Raw genomic sequence first — 18681 nt, 5'->3', positions numbered from 1 at the left:
CTCGAGATATCTTCATTTGAAAAAGTATAATTTTCAAAGGAAAACCTTATGGGGCCACCCACCCTGAAAACTGTCCAAATATATGATTTCCCATGTAATTTTGCCCGCTGAATCTGAATCTGCCCTCAGAATTGACCCAAATTGTCGAAAAATTGGTTTTTGGTCATATTTTGGGTTTAAATGATAATTTTACATGAAAACCCAAAATATGACTAAAAATCGATTTTTCGACACTTCATCATTTTACGGAAAATCCATTTTCCACCTATTTCTGCGATCTGGACCACTGTGCAATATGCCTTTTAAAGATTAAAAATTGGTTGAAAATTGATTTTTTAGATCGATGCCTGTATAGCGGCGGGGTTAGGTTGTAGAGGGTTAATTTTCAATTGATTCTCGTGATGTTTAAAAGAAAGGTGTTTTTCGAGGTGAGATTAGAATATACACAATTTTCTGTTAATTTCAGAAATTTGTACCTCATCAGGTGTAGGGAATTGCGAATTCGATTCAAACTTTCAGTAGAGTGAAAACAAAAAAATAAAAAAATGTTAAATTTTTCTGAGGAGTTCTGTAAAAAACCTCCAAGAGATGTGTTTATATGTATAGAAAACGTTTAAAATTTATTCAAAATATTATTTTTTATGCAAGCATTGTTTAATAAACTTAATAACTACAAAACCGTTGATGTTAAATTAATCGCTCTACTTTTATCAAAATCATTTTTTTAGGGAGACTTGTGGTACGTTCGTTTGAAGAGCCGGTGAGGCACTGAGTGCCGCACTCGTCGGTGCCAGTTTTGGTTCAATCGAACGTCATTTGTCAGTGCGCGTGGAACTCGCATGAAACTAAAAAAATATCGAGTGCGGCACTAGAGTTTCAGTTCCAAGATGGCGGCGAAACTCGTGCGGAACTGATGCGAGTTTCTTCAACGAAACACTTTGACAGCTCTGAGTGCGGCACTCAGTGTGGAACTAGCCATCAAACGAACGTACCATTGGTATTCACTAGGCACTTAAAAAAACCTTAAGTTGGTTTAGTTTTTCGTACATGAAAGTTCAAAGTTTTGTTATAAATTGAATTGATGGAAAAAAGTGGATCAAGTCTCCCTACTTTCCTTTTATAAATAAGTTCTAAACAAATTAATATGAAGGATGAAAACATTCATTCTTAATGTTACAAAAATCTGAAATCGACTATAATTTGAAAATGGAGCACTTTTTAATTTTCCCTAAAGTTACTGTCTAGTTGTAATGTTGGAATTTTATGTTTATAATCTTCGCTTGATTTCTGAAATCATCATTTTGCAATAATTCATGATTGGCCTAAAAATAATGCACGGATAGAAATCCTGTACGGTAATCCGGAAACTCTGTGTTGTCGAATACAAAAACTTGGAAATGTTTCCAAAATCGTCAAAAAAATTTCGATTTTGACCAAAAATGTTATTAATTTTGAAACCTTTTGCAGTGAAATCAAGAAAAATGTTATTTAGTCCTTTTTTTCTATTTTTACTGATTGTTCCTTAACCAAACCCCGATCATCTGCCTCGAGCACCAGCAATGCACAACAGTGCAACGATTTCATGAAAGGTGCTTCAATTGCTTGAAAGTGCACTCTGCTAAATTTGCCCTTGGGAAAATATTCATTTCAATAAAAGGTAAAGTGTTCCGATCGGGTAGAGGTGTGAGTTTGCGTGCTGAATTGTAAATATTGTTGGCTAAAGGTGGGTTGAAAAAAATGCTAGCAGGAGTTTGTTGAGATAAATTTTCCTAAATCTCTAGAGACCAAACGAAGCAAGCAAGTCGTGGGCACGGCTCCCAAGTGAATGCATTGAAAGCAACCCGTTCGGCTGCCAGATATAAGCCGGAACCGGCTTATGGAAGTGTTTGCCATTCAAGATGCAAGGAGTGCATCCTCCATTTAACGCTGAATGGGTTCGCTTATGAATGGCATCGGCGCTTTGAATGCAAAGTGAGTCGCTTTTGAGTGCATTTCCTGCATGATCTGATGTCTTCGTTTGAGAGAGAGTGGGGAGATTTTTAGCTAAACATTGAAGTTCTGAAAGAAAATTAAATCAATTTGCAAGGAAGGATATTTTCGAGATATTTTGACTGAAAAATCAAAATGCAAGTCACGATTTTCGTAAAATATTCAACAACAAGTTTTTTTTTGTTTTCCCACTCAACATCGCTAACACAATAAACCTCAACGTTTTCCACGATGATGATTTTGCCGGGCTTTCAAGCTGCTGCCAATCATGTGTCAATTTGGAGAAAAAGAAATCGGAAACATGAAACTTCAATTCAACATCGTTCGCATACCTTCCCAATCAGTTTGGCACTTTGGAAAGTGTTTCGATCCATCTTTGTAAGATTTTGACGGGAAGAAATGCTGGATGTTGCCACGGTGATTGGTTGGAAATTGCTACTTTTCTTCTTGTTTTAAAAAACTTTTTTTTATCAATTTCTCTATTATTAGGATCAAGTGTAAAAATCATAAAAAGAGTCCAAATGTCCTAATTAGTGAATTTCAATAATTATTACAAAGAATATGTTTTAACAAGTTATTTAAATTTAGTAAGCTCATCTATTTTCAGTTTTTTTATGGTCCTAAACAACTCCCCAAAGTTTGGGAAGATTTGGTTAGTTTCCATATGGTGGAAAGCAGTTCAATTTTGTGTGGAAATTTGAATGGAATCCCCCTTTTTGAAATTATGGTAACTTGCTCCGTATTATTTCTATGATTTCTCCTTGTGTTGTCTTTAGGTCAAAACCAACAGTTCATCAGAAGCAACTGGTTCGAAAACCACTCTGATAACCTCGTCGAGCATCCTCCAACAGTAGCTTGCCTAAGAAATAATCCGAATTAATTAACTGTAGGGCGTTCAACTAGTCCCAAGCTGGAAACTAGAAGTCAAGCTTGAACGGCTCTTGAGAAAGTGCATCGTTCCAGTCAGCCTGATGGTGGCCAGGATGTCCGATGTAGGAACTTTTAGAAAGTCTATTTGTGTGTTTTAGAAGTTGAATTGATCTCTGAAATTGTCAGGGTTGGAAATTGAATTGGGTTCGGTATTATTTTTCGTACTCACTTATGCTTGTTTGAGCAAATAGAGGTCTTTCAACTAGAATTAGACATTGTTCAACCCAATAGAATGAATAATAAACACTTCTAAACGTCATTGAATATTATCACAGACGAATAATCTGAGGCACAAGCTTGCCCAACCAAACAATAATCCTAATTGGAATTGTTTCGAAATAACACAAATGTTCCCCAAATTGTTCGGGAAATGAACTCCTTGGATCCTCAAATTGGACACAATTTTCCCAACCACCGCTCACAAAGCCAGTTGCGGAAAAATTCTTGCCTTCGCCACTAATTGCTCCAATTATCCAAACTTTTTTCTTCCACAGTCTGCCCCCGCACTGTATTGAAATCCACTCGGGCAAACATAACCTTACCTAAATTTTTTCCGTCGTTTTCCACGAGAATGTTCACAACTGGAACGAAAATCGCGGCGGTTTCACCACTGGCACCACCTTGTGGTGGATTTTTGTACCTTCACGGGCAATTCTGCTGGTGGCGCAGGAAGTTATGAGGCGGAAGGTGTTTTATGTTGAAAAAAAAAAAAAAATAATAAGAAAAATTCGTAGAACCTTTTCAAATTCATTTCAGGAGTTTTTTTTTAAAAGGTCCAATAAACCAAATTTCCAGTTTTTTGATTTTTGGGTGTTTTTGAAACCGCCTTGAGTCAGGGGTATTAAAAAACACCCAAAAACTTTCTACTACTTTTTTAATTTATGTAAATAATAAATTTCGAGAACCCATATTTTTTAATAAAATAATCAATAGTTTTCAAAAAATCCTGACATAACTGTTTTCAAATTGTTGAAATTATACGCCTTTTCCAAACATCAATCTCCCTTCCAGCACTGTCAAAGCTCGTTTTTTGAAGCTTTTTTTCAGTTCCGGTTCGTTAAAGCACGGTATGTTGAAAAGAAACGAAAGAGCAAGCCCGAACTTGGCAAACCAATTTATCATACAAAGCGAATAGAAAGGAAGGAAGGGAAAGAGAGTTGGTTAGGTGGCAGGCTGACATTTTTCACTCGATTTTATGCTTTATTTTTTTTCTTGCGAACCACCTCTTTCCTAACAGGGTTTTGCTATTTATGGTGTGACATTGATTTTCCACGCGAAATATCAAAGCATTTCGCCATCTTGCGGGTGGCTAAACGACGACGTTGATAACGACAGAATGGCATGAGCGGAGGGAAAATTTGTGGAAAAATTTGAGAAAATTATTGGTAAAGGACCAAATGTTAAAAAACATACATGAAAAATCAATCTAACATTACAACCAGAGCTGCGGAGTCGGGTCATGTTTTAGACGACTCCGACTCCGACTCTGACTTCGGCTTTCTGGGTTGAGCCGACTCCGACTCTGACTCCGGCTCCGGCTTTCAGCTTCATACGACTCCGACTCCGACTCCGGCCTGCCAACTCTAGCCGACTCCGACTCCGACTCCGACTCCGACTCCAGCTTTATACAAATTGTTGACTCCGACTCCGACTCCAACACTAACACAGTATTAAGAATATCTAAAAATTTTGTTAAATAAAATCTCCATTCCTCTAACTATTTCCCACCTATTAGATATATTGAAGGTTATTTTGCAACTTTCCTTCAGTACTCATAGTCGATTCTTTAAGCACCTGCAAACTCTGTTAACAACTTAGAATTAATCAGCTGTTCAAAGGTAGTCCACATCTCAGCTTAAAATAACTTTACACAAGTAATGCTTTAACAACGAAATAAATTAAATGAAATGGAAAGTATTAATAACACCACCCACATGCTCAGCTCACACATGCGCGTATACCGACCAACGATATTTGTAAGGATCCACACTTTTAGATTTTTGTAGAGAAATAGTAAACATTAAGGAAATCGACACATTTAACATATTCAATGATGATTTCAAAATTAGTTGCAACTTATTTCTGATATTTTTTGTCAGTTTCAAATATTTACAACACGACTCATTGTTTTTTTTTATTATTTATATACAAAATGAGCATGTTGAGTTCCAAGTTATAGATTGATATAGGGGACATTCTCGTATGTTTGGCAGGATAAGCACTCGCTTGTAACTCCATCCAATTTGCTGATTTTTACTATTTATACAACTAATTTTGCAAAACTGTTCATGGAAACTTGTTTGCACACATCCTGTTGAGCTATTTATCACTAGATTTCAGTTGAAAACGCTATATATGAGCTGTAATTGAACATCAATGTGCTGATATAGCAACATTAGAGGAATTATATGCGGTTGCCTTAATAGTTGATAATTTGATGGTAAATTTTACCAATGTTTCAAAAACGTCATCATTTTAGTTAAGTACTGATAGTGATCCTTTGTTTTTGTGAAATTTGGTGAAATTTGAATTGAAAGAACACATAATTACAAGCATAAGAAAGGAGTCATGCATCAACTGAATATTCAAAAAAAATAGTGCACAACCAAAATTGTTTATAATTTTATGAGTTATGAAACTACAAACATGGGTAAAAGAGGGGAAATTTATCATTTACTGATCATATTGAAATAACACAGAGCTGTCCAATCAAATGGCATCTGATAAATCTCTTTAACTAACACATAAATTAACTGAAAAAAAATCATTACGCGGTTTTAAAAAAATAGGTACATACAAGTTTTGTAAATTAATTTCCATTATAACAAAAACTGAACAATAAAAAGTTTATAAATTAAATTGAATTTAAGATAACTCCGACTCCAGCTCCGACTCTGGGTTTATCAGAAATATTCGACTCCGGCTCCGACTCCGACTCCAGCTCATAAAATTTAGCCGACTCCGACTCCGACTCCGACTCCAGCTATTCGATTTTTGACGACTCCGACTCCGACTCCGACTCCAGGTCCCCAAAAAGACCCGACTCCACCGACTCCGGCTCCGACTCCGACTCCGACTCCACAGCCCTGATAACAACTGTTGCACACTGTAAAAAAACATGGTAATAATACATCTTTTATGACAGAAAAAATGTGTAATTTTACCTCTAAACATGTGTAATTATACCACTTTTTTGGAATACAGTCCAGACTTGATTATCCAAAATTTCGATTATCCAAATAATCGAATCACAAACAAAACACTTTTTAATCGTTTTTTTTCTTTTTCTTGTTTTATACATCAAATTTAAGTTCTGCGACCCCATTTTAGTAAAATTTGAATAGTTGATTGCCTATTAAATAATAAAATTCATTTTTTCAATATTTCGTCACCGCCATATTGGATTTAAAAATTTTAAATCACTTCAGCGTAGTTTAGGGGTCATACTTAAGCGACAATGCAAAACTAGACAGCGAAATTTTTTTTTTCGTGATTCGATTATCCGAAGTTTCGATTATTGGATAATCGAGTCTGGACTGTAATGTCACTTTTTCAGACTAAAACTCATGAAAGAGATAATATTTAACCTTCTAAAATTACACCTTCCAAATTTACACATTTTTTACTGTGTAAAATTACATCCAATTACATCGAGAAATGTTGTCAGATTATGTATCAGAAAGAGATTTAAAATGTATTATCTTTAAAAATGTGTAAATAAAAATCTTTTATGTGTCAAATTATAAAACTTCTAAAATTTAACCTTAACATTATTTTTATTCATTGTAAACGACTATATACATGGGTCTCGTGGCGCAGGGGTAGCGGCTTCGGCTGCCGATCCCGATGATGCTATGAGACGCGGGTTCGATTCCCGCCTTATCCACTGAGCTTCTATCGGATGGTGAAGTAAAACGTCGGTCCCGGTTTCTCCTGTCTCGTCAGAGGCGCTGGAGCAGAAATCCCACGTTAGAGGAAGGCCATGCCCCGGGGGGCGTAGTGCCAATAGTTTCGTTTTTCGACTATATACATTGAGCTAAAGTTCAATTATTAAAAATGATAAATAAATTAATAATTGAAAAATTTAATCTCAATTTAATTATTTTTCCAACCTCAGATTTTAATACACCGTTAGCGAACTGTTGAAAAAGTGACGTTCGTGCTGCTCGAAAAAGTCAAACGGTTAAGGTGCTAGTGCAAAAAACACGAACGGAGTCTAAATCGAAATATGATGTCGGGGCTTCCCACGAGGATGGACAGGGTAATAAAATAAAAATCATGTTCAGCATTTTAGACATTCTTTCACTCCCTTCTTTAAAAACGATGTCAAGGGTCGGGCTGTCATGACCGTGAAGTTTCCACGCGAACATTTCTTCACACAAACGCATTTATTTCATTCAAACTAGAAATTGATCACACTTTTTCAAGTAATTTAATCCGAATCACTTTTAATCGCTCCAAACTCGATCGGCTCCTCCTCAAACGCATCCGGTGCATCGACGATGACCTCGTCCTGCTCCTCCGAACTTACCGATCCAATCGCGTTCATCGTGCCCTGATCGTCGCCCGACCGTGCCAGCGAAACCTTCTTGGCCTCCTCGTCGGAGTCGAAATCACCACTGCGGCTCCGTCGATGCTCCTCGCCGGACTCCTCCGAGCTCTTAAAGTTCAACCGAACGTGGCTGATCCGGTCGTACACGGAGTCGCTTTCGGAAGGAATCCGCAAGCTGACGCTGCTTTCCTGCTCGCTCACGTTGGACGCCGTGTCCGGGGTGAAAAGCGGGGTGTCCAGAACGGATTCCGGAGGTTGGTCTGCGTCGGTAATTTCCCACGGAATCATGCCCAGACTGCCTCGGATGTAGCCCTCGACGTCGGCTGGAAGTTTGACGAGAGGCGTTTCGACACGTGGCTTTATCTCCAGCTCGGTCAGCATGTTCAGCAGATCGTCGACCAGCCGCTTGCGTCTTTCCTCGTAGAACAGAGCGTTGCCCACTTCTGCCCTGTCTTCTTTGAACGCTGCGCGAACGGTGGAACGGACACCCTTCAAGATCTCCGCCATACGGTCGAACTCCTTGCGGTAGTGTTCGGAGTCGGTCTGCAGAACGTGCCGTTCGTTGTTGATGTACTGCGTGTACTGTTCGAGAATGCGAGTACGATGGGTTAGCTTCTTGAACTCTTGTTTGATGTCTTCCGTTTCCTGTATGAACACGTCAGCTTTGTCCTTGTAAACGGTGAGTTCCTCGTTCTTACGTAGCTGTTCTTCGTACTGGTCGGTCAGCTTTTTGATGAGATCCAACCGCTCCTGACAGGTCTGCACAAGACGTAGCTTCTCCACTCGATCGATTTCCGCTTGATTACGCAGCTCGGTGTTGGTCTGCTTCAGTTCGGTAAATTCTTTCTCCAGACGTTCGTACGCGAAAACCACTCGATCTACCTCGTTGTTCAAGGCGATGTTCTCCCGAACCAGTCGTTGGGTATGGGCTGCTACGCGGATTTCCGACGACTTGGTGAACTCCTGGGACAGCTGAAGCAGCTTGCTTTCGACGTCCTTTCGCAGACGATCCTTGTCGAGAATCATCTTCCGCTCCATCTCGTACAGAATCGTCTTGTGGCGTTTGCTCTGCTCCTTCAGCTCAGCATCCTGAGCGTCAAACTTGGCCAACAGCTCGTCCCGCTGCAACCTAAACTCCTCCATCGAGTTCAGCTTGCCCGTCAGCAGCTGTATCTCCGACGTCAGCTGCTCGTGCATCATCTTGTACTTGGCGTCCAGCGTAGTGATCTGCTTCTGGCAGTCTTCGTTCTCCTGATTCCGCACCTTGGACAGCTCGCTCAGCTTGTCCTCCAGCTCCACGATGACCGCCAGCTTTTCGTGCAACATCCGGTCCAGAAACGCCATCACATCCGCCCGGTCCTCCTCGATCTGCTTCAGCTTGCTCTCCAGCTCCTCGTTCCGGTCTTCGATCTGGACGTTCAGCGTGCGGAGGCGCGCCAACTTTTGGTTCAGATCGTTGATCGTTATCTCGAAGAACTGCCGGTCGACGGCACTCAGCCCGTCCACCGGCGTGTACTCCGGCACGACTTTTTTCGGCTTTTTGACCTTCTTCTCCTTGGTCATCTTGCCGCCGGCACTGTTTTCCGATGAGCCCTCCGTTTTGGCGAATGTTTGTTGAACGACTGAGACGAGCCGCTCGGCGGAACCCGGCTGGGGCGTGAATTAAATTTATAGTTTCGGGGCCTGTTGATAAGACGGTATCGATTAAATTGGGCGTGCTTTTTTGCATGTTCGTGACCGATTGCTTTTTTAGTTGTCTGGAATTGATTTTGGCAAGTCTACCGTGGGGCTTTCTACTCCCTGTATAATATTATCATTCCAATTGAACAAGTGAAAGGAGTTTGAAACATTCTGATTGGTCATGAAATGCAAGTGTTCACACGAACTTTGTTGAATGGGGTCGTGTATCTGTTTGTAGCACATGCATAGTAGGTCAGATCGATTTAAAACATACGTTTCTTTCTTTCAGTCCCTTAAATTTTGGGAATGATTCGTGCTGTGTGACTGGAATTATAATTTTAGAAATAAAACATTTTCTTGTTAAAACTTGAAGACAACGAATCTCTTTGTGACAACCATTACTGGAATAAAACCCAATGAACTGTACATTCCAACTGCATCATTTGATTCTCGTTACTGAAAACGTATGTTTTCCGCCAGATAAGAATCCCACCCACAGGAAGCAGTCATTGTTGAGTTGTGAACACGAGCTGAATCCATTCATCGCAACCAACACAGAACATTCATTGACATTCAATTCATAACACTTCCTCCCACTACAGAGGAAGTCCCGTCACTCTGCTGACATATCTGAAAGTAATTTGGCTTTTCACTTGGGCCACATTGTCATGCAAATAAGTCAACAAAATTGTTTGCTTCTTGATTACGCGTTTTCCCCTCCACGTTTTATGGCACACAAAGCAGCACATATTATTATGACGAAAGACGATGACGGTGATGTGAACATGGTGAAATCGTAAATGCTTCATCTTTTTCAAGGGAGCTTCGAGAACAGCTCTCAAGGACTATGTCATCATGTTGGGAAAATGCACACACACAGTATAGTGAAACCTTAGCAAAAACTCAACGACAAAGTCCTGTCTATCCTGGCTGTTGGCAGTCAAGAGAAACACACACAAACACGGGGGAGGAAATGAAATATTGTTGTATGGGAATATAATTATTTCCGTCTGGGACTCTGGTGGGACTGGTTATGCTGACTGAACACATATTCTGTACGCTGGCAGCATTGTCCTGCCAGGGAAAACTGCTGAAATGGAAAATTCAATAACAATAACCTACCCCAGAAGTACCGGAGTGCAACGTTGTTGGTGTCATGGTGTTGTTGAAATAAACTCCCAGGAATGTAATTAGTTTTTGTATTCGAGCGATTCTCCGGACTTCGAACAGTTGTTTTTTTTAAATAAAGTTATAGAAGTTATTGTTTCATTTATTATTCCAACAAACTTTTGTTTATTATATTAAAAAATAGTCCATAGACAGACGTCAACGATGAACTAAATTTCTCCACATTATACAGATGCTTCTTATCAGAATTCAGTACACTTTGCCACATTGGACCTTCCGGTTCCGGCTGCGAGAGCAAAAGTGAGATTCAATCCATAAATCACTCTATTGATTCGTATTGAACCCAATAACCTTTCTCCATTTGCTCGTCGATCAACCTCCGAACCTTTATCGGCAAGCAGAGGAGGACTACGTTTACGGGCAAAGGTCCTGCTGGAAGCACAATTCATCACTAGAGCCAATTAACCTTTGATGTTCCAATTGTGTCTTGTCATTTGTCTTTTAAAATTAATATTTTTCCCTGGAATCAAAATTTCAACATTTCACAAAATTCTAAATTTTGAAATTTTCATCGATTTAAAACTGACTAATCAATCTACAATCCACTGAAGTTCGAAGAATCAAGTCTCCCCTACCAATAAATACCAAAACTGATAGCTATAACCAGCCGTCGAAGACCGACTAGCAATTCCAAACCCCCCCCCCCCCCCCCCAAAAGAGCCCGATTCGAGAAGCATTCCGTGCATACCGGAATCGGACACCCGTTTTGTGCGGTGCCAGTTTTCGGCACTATCGAAAGTGGAATGTGTATCGAGCGAGTGTCAAAATTGATTGGCTCGATATTGCATTTCGCCTTCTAGGTGGCCAGTTACTCACTGTTGGATGGACGAGGACAGCTGTTGACATGTAACTGTTGAAATTACATTCCTTGCCGTTATTGCCCCGGGGGAAGAATCTGTTTGCAGTTTAGGAGTGGTTCTGAAGAATTGGGAGGAAGTGACTTCCATAAAGTATCTTTCACTATTTCTAGAGTTTTATTTTGAAAAGGTCCAATAAAAATAAACTATTGTGTTTCATATGTTTATAGGACCTAATCAAAAAAAGTCTAGATTTGAATGAAAATTGATAATTGAGAACGCCATTTTTATCAATAATTTAGCTCTTTACTGCCCTCATTTTTTTATTTTTTTTTTAGTTTTCCCGTTTCAGGAGGTCTTTTGCAGCAACTTTTGTTCTACGAAAAACTTGAATTCTCTTATTTTTCTTTCTTGTTTAATTTTTAGTGTTTAAATTTGCAATTGTCTTTTTTAGTTTCGGTTGGTTTTTGATAGTATTTGGCCTATTCTTTTACCTCCTATAATAACTTTTTGCTTTTCTAGTTTTTTCATGTTTTTACAGTCACTTTTTCAATATTTTGCTTATTTTTCACATTTTCTGCTTTAGAATGATCATATAAATCATATATCATATAAATTGTAAAAAAAAATGCGTCCTGTATATTGCGCCTTGCACGTATTTCTAGATTTTTGTGTAAATCGTGTTTTGGCCTTTGATTTTTTCATCACAGTGTTCATGGCTAACTAAAACTGTCAACTTTGCGCATTTTGCACCTTGCAAGAGTGGTGCGCAGAATTTTTCATCACACTGACATTTTCTTCACACACCAGATTCAGCTAATCCAGATATTGTGAGGTATTTCCGTCACCAAATTTTAGTGGTTTGAGTTCAGACCGGGAGTTGACAAACGTACAATGTGTTTTGAATGGAAATTGGGAGAAAGTTGCAACTTCAAACAAGCTTAAGGTCAATAGTTGAACCAATAAAAATTGTCATTTGAAAGGTCTGATGTAAAAATGATCTTTTTAGAGGTTTTTGAAAATTTGCTGCCACATGTGACCACGGAATCCTGTAACGATTGGAGCAGTTTGCACGAAGCAGCACAAGAAGTTTAAACTAACGAACTTCATTATGAAACTCTTACAATTGGACCAGTAGTTATCGGTCATGAATTGCTTGTCCAGCTCAAGATCTGTTCCAGTATAAAATTTCTAATCTAATCTAATCTAATCTAATCTAACCCTAGCGCAGCCAGTCTTTCGAGGGCATCCTGGAGAATGCCTTAGGTTGATTGACGCCTAGCATCTTCTTGTCATTATCAACATTTGCAGTGCGCCATTGCATTAGAATGCATTGAAACATCACAAACGTTAAAGCGGCCAGGCCAACTGCGTAAAGTTTACCGCAAAGATGATTCGTTGAATTGGATTGTGTTTGAGCACGAGTGTTCAAACAGCAATACATTTCTGAATCTACAGGGGAGGAAGAAACGTGGGGATCCCCCGCTCACGTTCCTGTTTGTTTTGGCAATTTATCGTTGGGAGCACCATGCTAAGAAGTTTTGGTGCTCCGGGACCCTCTAGGATGGGACATAGTATTTCCACAAATGCCCTGGACACTATTTGCCATGGTTATAGCGCTACAACTCGCTCTCTGTTGATGAGATAATATTGGAATAATTATTAAGAAAAGACATAAATAACATACATATTTCAGCCAGATTAAACTGATTTGAAGTATAACAAACAAATATTGTAAAGTGTACACATAAAATTAACCGAAAAAACTGGACTAACCTTGGTAAATAAATAAAACGCCAAATCACTCTGAAAACTAGAAAATCTTACCTCTAATCACAGGTCTTTTAGTCCCTACCGTTGTGAATTTTATCCATCTCTCGCTCACCAACTCTTTTTGTAATTCACCGCTGCTCCGGACTGGAAAGCTCCTTTAAACACAGGCTCGCCTCTTCCGCCTTCGCACGACCTGAGCAGTGCAAACGCTGAAGCCCAACACAGCAAATAAAAATTGCTTCCAGTGCACCCTTCCGATGCCGACTTTGCCCCACACTCGCGAAAAAAAATATGTATCTTCGACGGCCTACACGATTTCAACGAAACTTCTTCTCTAGTGAAACTCCTTCCTATTTTCGTTCAGGTAATTTTATTTATTTTCACGATTTTCACAATAATTCAAATCGCACTCGTCGATCGTTTGTTTACCGTAAAATAGATCTGTTCCAGTATAAAATTTCGAAAATAAAAGCCTTCAAATTGTTTCTTGTTTAAGCCTAGAGTCATTCAAATAAAATTTGTAAAGTGCGTTGGTCATCTAAGGCGGATCCTGTTCCGCATTCTATATAAGTAATGTAGTTCCTAAAGCTGATAAGGTTGTTTCCAATCGTTTTCCACTTCTCTGCACCCCATGTCTCCGAACTGATTGGGAAACTGCGGACGCGAGCTCACTAATTCAAACCATAAACACGACAATGTATGCTACGCCGTGCTTCATAGGATTAGAACTGGAACCGTGTTGATTTAATTTATCCTTGTGGGCATGGCCAATAGAATCAGATTTTTTAGGGAACTAATGAACGAAACTCAGCGTTTTTATCCAGTCCCTTTTTGCAAGTTCCACTTGATTGCATTTCCAAACTTTCTTATTTGAAAACAAACAAACATGTTGCTATGGTAGTGTGATGAAAATCCACTGTGATGAAAAGGTACTGTGATACAAATAATTGCGCAGGACTCTAGTAAAGTGCAAAATGCGCAATACTTATTTTTACTTACAATTATATAGGAAATGTTAGTAAGCCAAAGCCAACGTTGACCCCTAAAACAATGACATTTTTCAAAACATTGGCAAAGTCACGTACAGTCGTGCCTCAGTTTAGCACCGCATATGGGGGATGCACAACCGAGGCGTGCATAAATGAGGCATAGAGCTTATGGGATTCTGTCTATATGGGTGACATTGGTTAAAAAACATCCAAACTTCAAAAAAATATAGTGTTTTGGAATCGGGATGATGTCAACTATCCATTGCTATTGTAAATCAATTTTCGAATTTTCACAAAAATACGTATTTTTCCAGTATTTTGGAAATGCAATTTTTTTCTCGAAAAAAAACTTATTTTTTATGAATACAAAGAGACGAGTTCTTGAGTTTTTTTTGATAAGGTCCTATAAACAAATGTAAACATTGAGTGTATCCCGCTTACTCCGATGGACTTTGACATAAGGTGTGAAAGGGATACACTCAATGTTTACATTTGTTTATAGGACCTTATCAAAAAAAAGTCAAGAGTTGTTCTTTTTAATTCCGCTATATATTTTAATATCTTGACAGATACGTATTTCGTCTACTACTTGCAGACTTCATCAGTGTTCTGTTCTCGTCTCTTTGTATTCATAGTAATGCTAATGCATTCTGCTAAAACGCTCAACCAAACCACAATCATTTTTTTTTGTTTTTACTATATGGGTATCAAATAAACGGGAATATGGGTATCAATTAAACGGATTTTTTTTCAAAAATTTCGAGAGAAATAACACAATTTTTGGAAAATACTCAAAATTTTCACAACATTACTCATTTTCGAAAAAATACTCCAAATTAAAGTTTTTTACAATATGGGTATCAAATGAACGAGATTTTTCAAACATTTCGAATAAAATTACAAAAAAAATTTGAAAACTCTAAAAAAAATCACAAAAATGCGTATTTTCGAAAATATACTTTAAATTTCAAAAAAATATCAAATAATTTTTATGAATACAAAAAACTGAATGCTGGCGTATTTTTTTTTTTCAAAAATACGTAGTTTTATGAAAATTCTGAGTATTTTTAAATAACATGTTATTACTTTCGAAATTTAAGAAATAAATCCCAATCTTTTGATACCCATATTGTAAAAACTGAAATTTTGAGTGTCTTTTCGAAAATACGCAGTTTTATGAAATTTTTTTATGTTTCCAAAATTTTTTGATATCATTCGAAATGCATGAAAAAATTCTGATCATTTGATACCCATATTGTAAAAAACATTGATTTAAAGTATTTTTTTTTCAAAAATACGTAGTTTTGATTTTGAATATTTTCAAACCTTTTTTTATTTGAAATGTATGGAAAATCCGGATCATTTGATAGGCGTCATCCATAAAGTACGTCACGCTCTAGGGGGGGAGGGGGGGTTGTCGCAAGTGTGACAAAGTGTGACAAGGGGGAGAGGGGGGGTACGTGAGACTGTGACGTCACGCTAGACTGTTTATTTAATATTGAACTTTTTTTTTAAATATAGCTTTGAAAATTTAATGTTTGATAACTTTGACTCATAAATCAAACACGATTCAAGGCTTTATGAAACAGAGTTTTTGATGATAGATTTAATATGCTTCAAAAAACTGTGATGGTAATTTTTATCACTACAACATTTAACAAAATTTAAAAAATCCAAACGCAACCTGTAAACATTAAAAACATTCTCGAATGAATTCCGAATTTCAAAATCATCCTTTTTATAAATCATGCCACACAGTAAAAAAATGTGTAAATTTCGAAGCTGTGATTTCTGAAAGTTGAATTTTACAGATTAATTGATGTAAATTTACCTCAATTTAGACTCAAAAAGTGTCATTACACCAGAAAAGTGGTAAAATTACTCATTTTCAGAGGTAAAATTACACATTTTTTCTGACATAAAAGATGTTCCCCTTCCCAGATGTAATATTACCATGATTTTTTTACTGTGTAAAATTGTACAAAAAACAAGATAGTGCGGAGGGGGGGGGGGGGTCCGACAAAACGTGACGTACTTTCTGAGGGGGGGTCAGAGCCAGCGTGACAAAGTGTGACATAGGGGGGAGGGGGGGTTAATTTTGGCCGATTTTAGCGTGACATACTTTATGGATGACGCCATACCCATATTTCAACAACAATAACTTTAAAAAAAATCGAGAAACATTGCATTTTCAAAATACAGGAAAATGCATGTTTTTGTGAAAATTTCCATGTTAAATGCAATCGATAGACATCATTCCGATTTCAGAACACTATAATTTTCATATGACTATAGCCAATGTCTCCCATATAGCCCAAATCTCATAAGCTCTGTGTTTCAGTTAAGCACAGGGTCGTGCTAAACCGAGACAGCTGAACGAATCAAAACCGGCACAGTGCAAAACCGAGGCGTGCAAAACCGGGACTTGACTGTAAAACAAGTTTCAACCCTAAAATTGGCTAAAATTTAAAGAGTTCTTCTTTCCTATGCTGTTTTAAGATGCTTGACCTTTGAATAACTTTGAGCATTGAGTTAGCAAAATAAAAATAAAACAAAGAAACAAAGAAACAAAGAAACAAAGAAACAAAGAAACAAAGAAACAAAGAAACAAAGAAACAAAGAAACAAAGAAACAAAGAAACAAAGAAACAAAGAAACAAAGAAACAAAGAAACAAAGAAACAAAGAAACAAAGAAACAAAGAAACAAAGAAACAAAGAAACAAAGAAACAAAGAAACAAAGAAACAAAGAAACAAAGAAACAAAGAAACAAAGAAACAAAGAAACAAAGAAACAAAGAAACAAAGAAACAAAGAAACAAAGAAACAAAGAAACAAAGAAACAAAGAAACAAAGAAACAAAGAAACAAAGAAACAAAGAAACAAAGAAACAAAGAAACAAAGAAACAAAGAAACAAAGAAACAAAGAAACAAAGAAACAAAGAAACAAAGAAACAAAGAAACAAAGAAACAAAGAAACAAAGAAACAAAGAAACAAAGAAACAAAGAAACAAAGAAACAAAGAAACAAAGAAACAAAGAAACAAAGAAACAAAGAAACAAAGAAACAAAGAAACAAAGAAACAAAGAAACAAAGAAACAAAGAAACAAAGAAACAAAGAAACAAAGAAACAAAGAAACAAAGAAACAAAGAAACAAAGAAACAAAGAAACAAAGAAACAAAGAAACAAAGAAACAAAGAAACAAAGAAACAAAGAAACAAAGAAACAAAGAAACAAAGAAACAAATAAAATTAAAAAAAAATGCAAAATCGATCAACTTGAACATAAAACTTCCAAACTACAATCATCTTCTGCTAAATTGACGTGTAAAATACAACATCACTCCTAACACTTGACAGTGGCTGGCACGTGACACTTACCCACGTGAAATTCACTCAACACAGTGTTGTGGTCAAAATAACACAGATTTGATCAGCTCATGCACTGATAAAAATCTCTACTTTAAAGCTTAAACCCCTTCACAACAGCAAGATCTGGCCCTGACAGTTCTGTTTTCAAATCACACCAACGCAAATACTCTTTGCCGAGTCTTTCGCACGAACTGTGATTTTCACACTATATCCGACCCAACTGTGCAGAGAGTGCGCTTTGTCGCACACTTTCTTTTGAAAATTTTAACTTGCTCCTGTAAATCCCAACATTCATTAGTCAAGCTGTCAGCCATTGTTCGCAAACAGTTTTCGTGCAGTTGATTTTTCTCTCCTTTCTTTTGAAACAGTTAGTTTTTTGACTCAATTTAAAGTCTTACTTAGGGTGATCCTAAAATGACTCAATTCAAACATTTGAATTTGTCTACGGAATCTGATTTGAAAGGACTCAAAAAATAATAGTTTTCATGTTGCATTAAACATTCTACTGCACACTCTAATGCCTGCCGACACAAAAGCACAACTTTTAATTGTTCGTGGAAAAATCAACGTCCGGACGACGAAACTAACCAACCAGCTGAGAGGGTGCCGCAGTATGACAGCTTAGCCACTTCTCACCCAAGGGTGATAGAAACTGTGAAACTTTTCATTTCCAGTCCTTTTCACCGGCAGAGGACATTTTCATTTGCAGAGGAGGAAATCACAATTACCAGTAAATGTACGAGGACCTGCAGGAAAATTCTTCGGGGCTGGCCAGAATAAAGTTTCGAGGCGGCACTCTGCGCAACAATTAGGGGCAAAAATTATCACTGTTGATGGGCACTTTCCTGAAGATAATTGTTTTTCATGTCGGGCTGTAATAGTTATAGTTGCTATAATTGTCCAGGAGCTTAGAGAGGCACAAAATGAGGGCACGATAATGAAGCACTGCAGAGATTATTAAAAACTTTGTGGAAAGTTGAGCTCGAGAGCAATTTGCGTCAAACGAAATGATTTGAATTCAAAATTATGAATTTTCAACCAAATTCCCCTTCTTCTTTTCAATTTTGTGACACCATTCATAAAACTCTCAAACCTTCCGGGGTAACTTTCCGTGATTCTGCATAATTTATCAGTCATAATCCGGAAGCACACTGTTATCCTCGAGCTCACAAAATTGACCCATTTTTCAGCAACACCTACAGCCAATCCGTCCCACCTTTTGATGAGGAGGTGGCAATGAGTCGGTGGAACTTAAAATTTAAATAATTAGGAATTTGAAAATCCAATTATCAACTCCGGACGAAGAATTAAGAATTCATTAAGAATTCATTATTTATTTGTTGAATATTTAAATAACTCATTCATCTCTAAAGAAAGTGAATCGTTATTGCGAAGTTTCAATATATAAAAATTT

The 18681-nt window shown here is 37.6% G+C and overlaps 1 protein-coding gene across 1 annotated transcript in view; it reads right to left on the bottom strand.

Annotated features, from left to right (window-relative positions):
• Window positions 1–7294: 7294 nt before the first annotated feature.
• LOC120416349 (cilia- and flagella-associated protein 157-like) overlaps window positions 7295–18681 on the bottom strand; it is a 34347-nt gene continuing 22960 nt past the window's right edge. Inside the window, exon 2 of the mRNA XM_039578079.2 lies at window positions 7295–9121. Within this exon, the coding sequence (XP_039434013.1) occupies window positions 7352–9121 (1770 nt within the window). The 3' untranslated portion in view covers window positions 7295–7351. The remainder of the gene's footprint in view (window positions 9122–18681) is intronic.

The sequence above is a fragment of the Culex pipiens genome, chromosome 2 (genome assembly GCF_016801865.2).
Source record: "Culex pipiens pallens isolate TS chromosome 2, TS_CPP_V2, whole genome shotgun sequence".
In the NCBI taxonomy this organism is placed as follows: Eukaryota; Metazoa; Arthropoda; class Insecta; order Diptera; family Culicidae; genus Culex; species Culex pipiens.
This window is presented reverse-complemented; position numbering and strand designations above follow the sequence as displayed.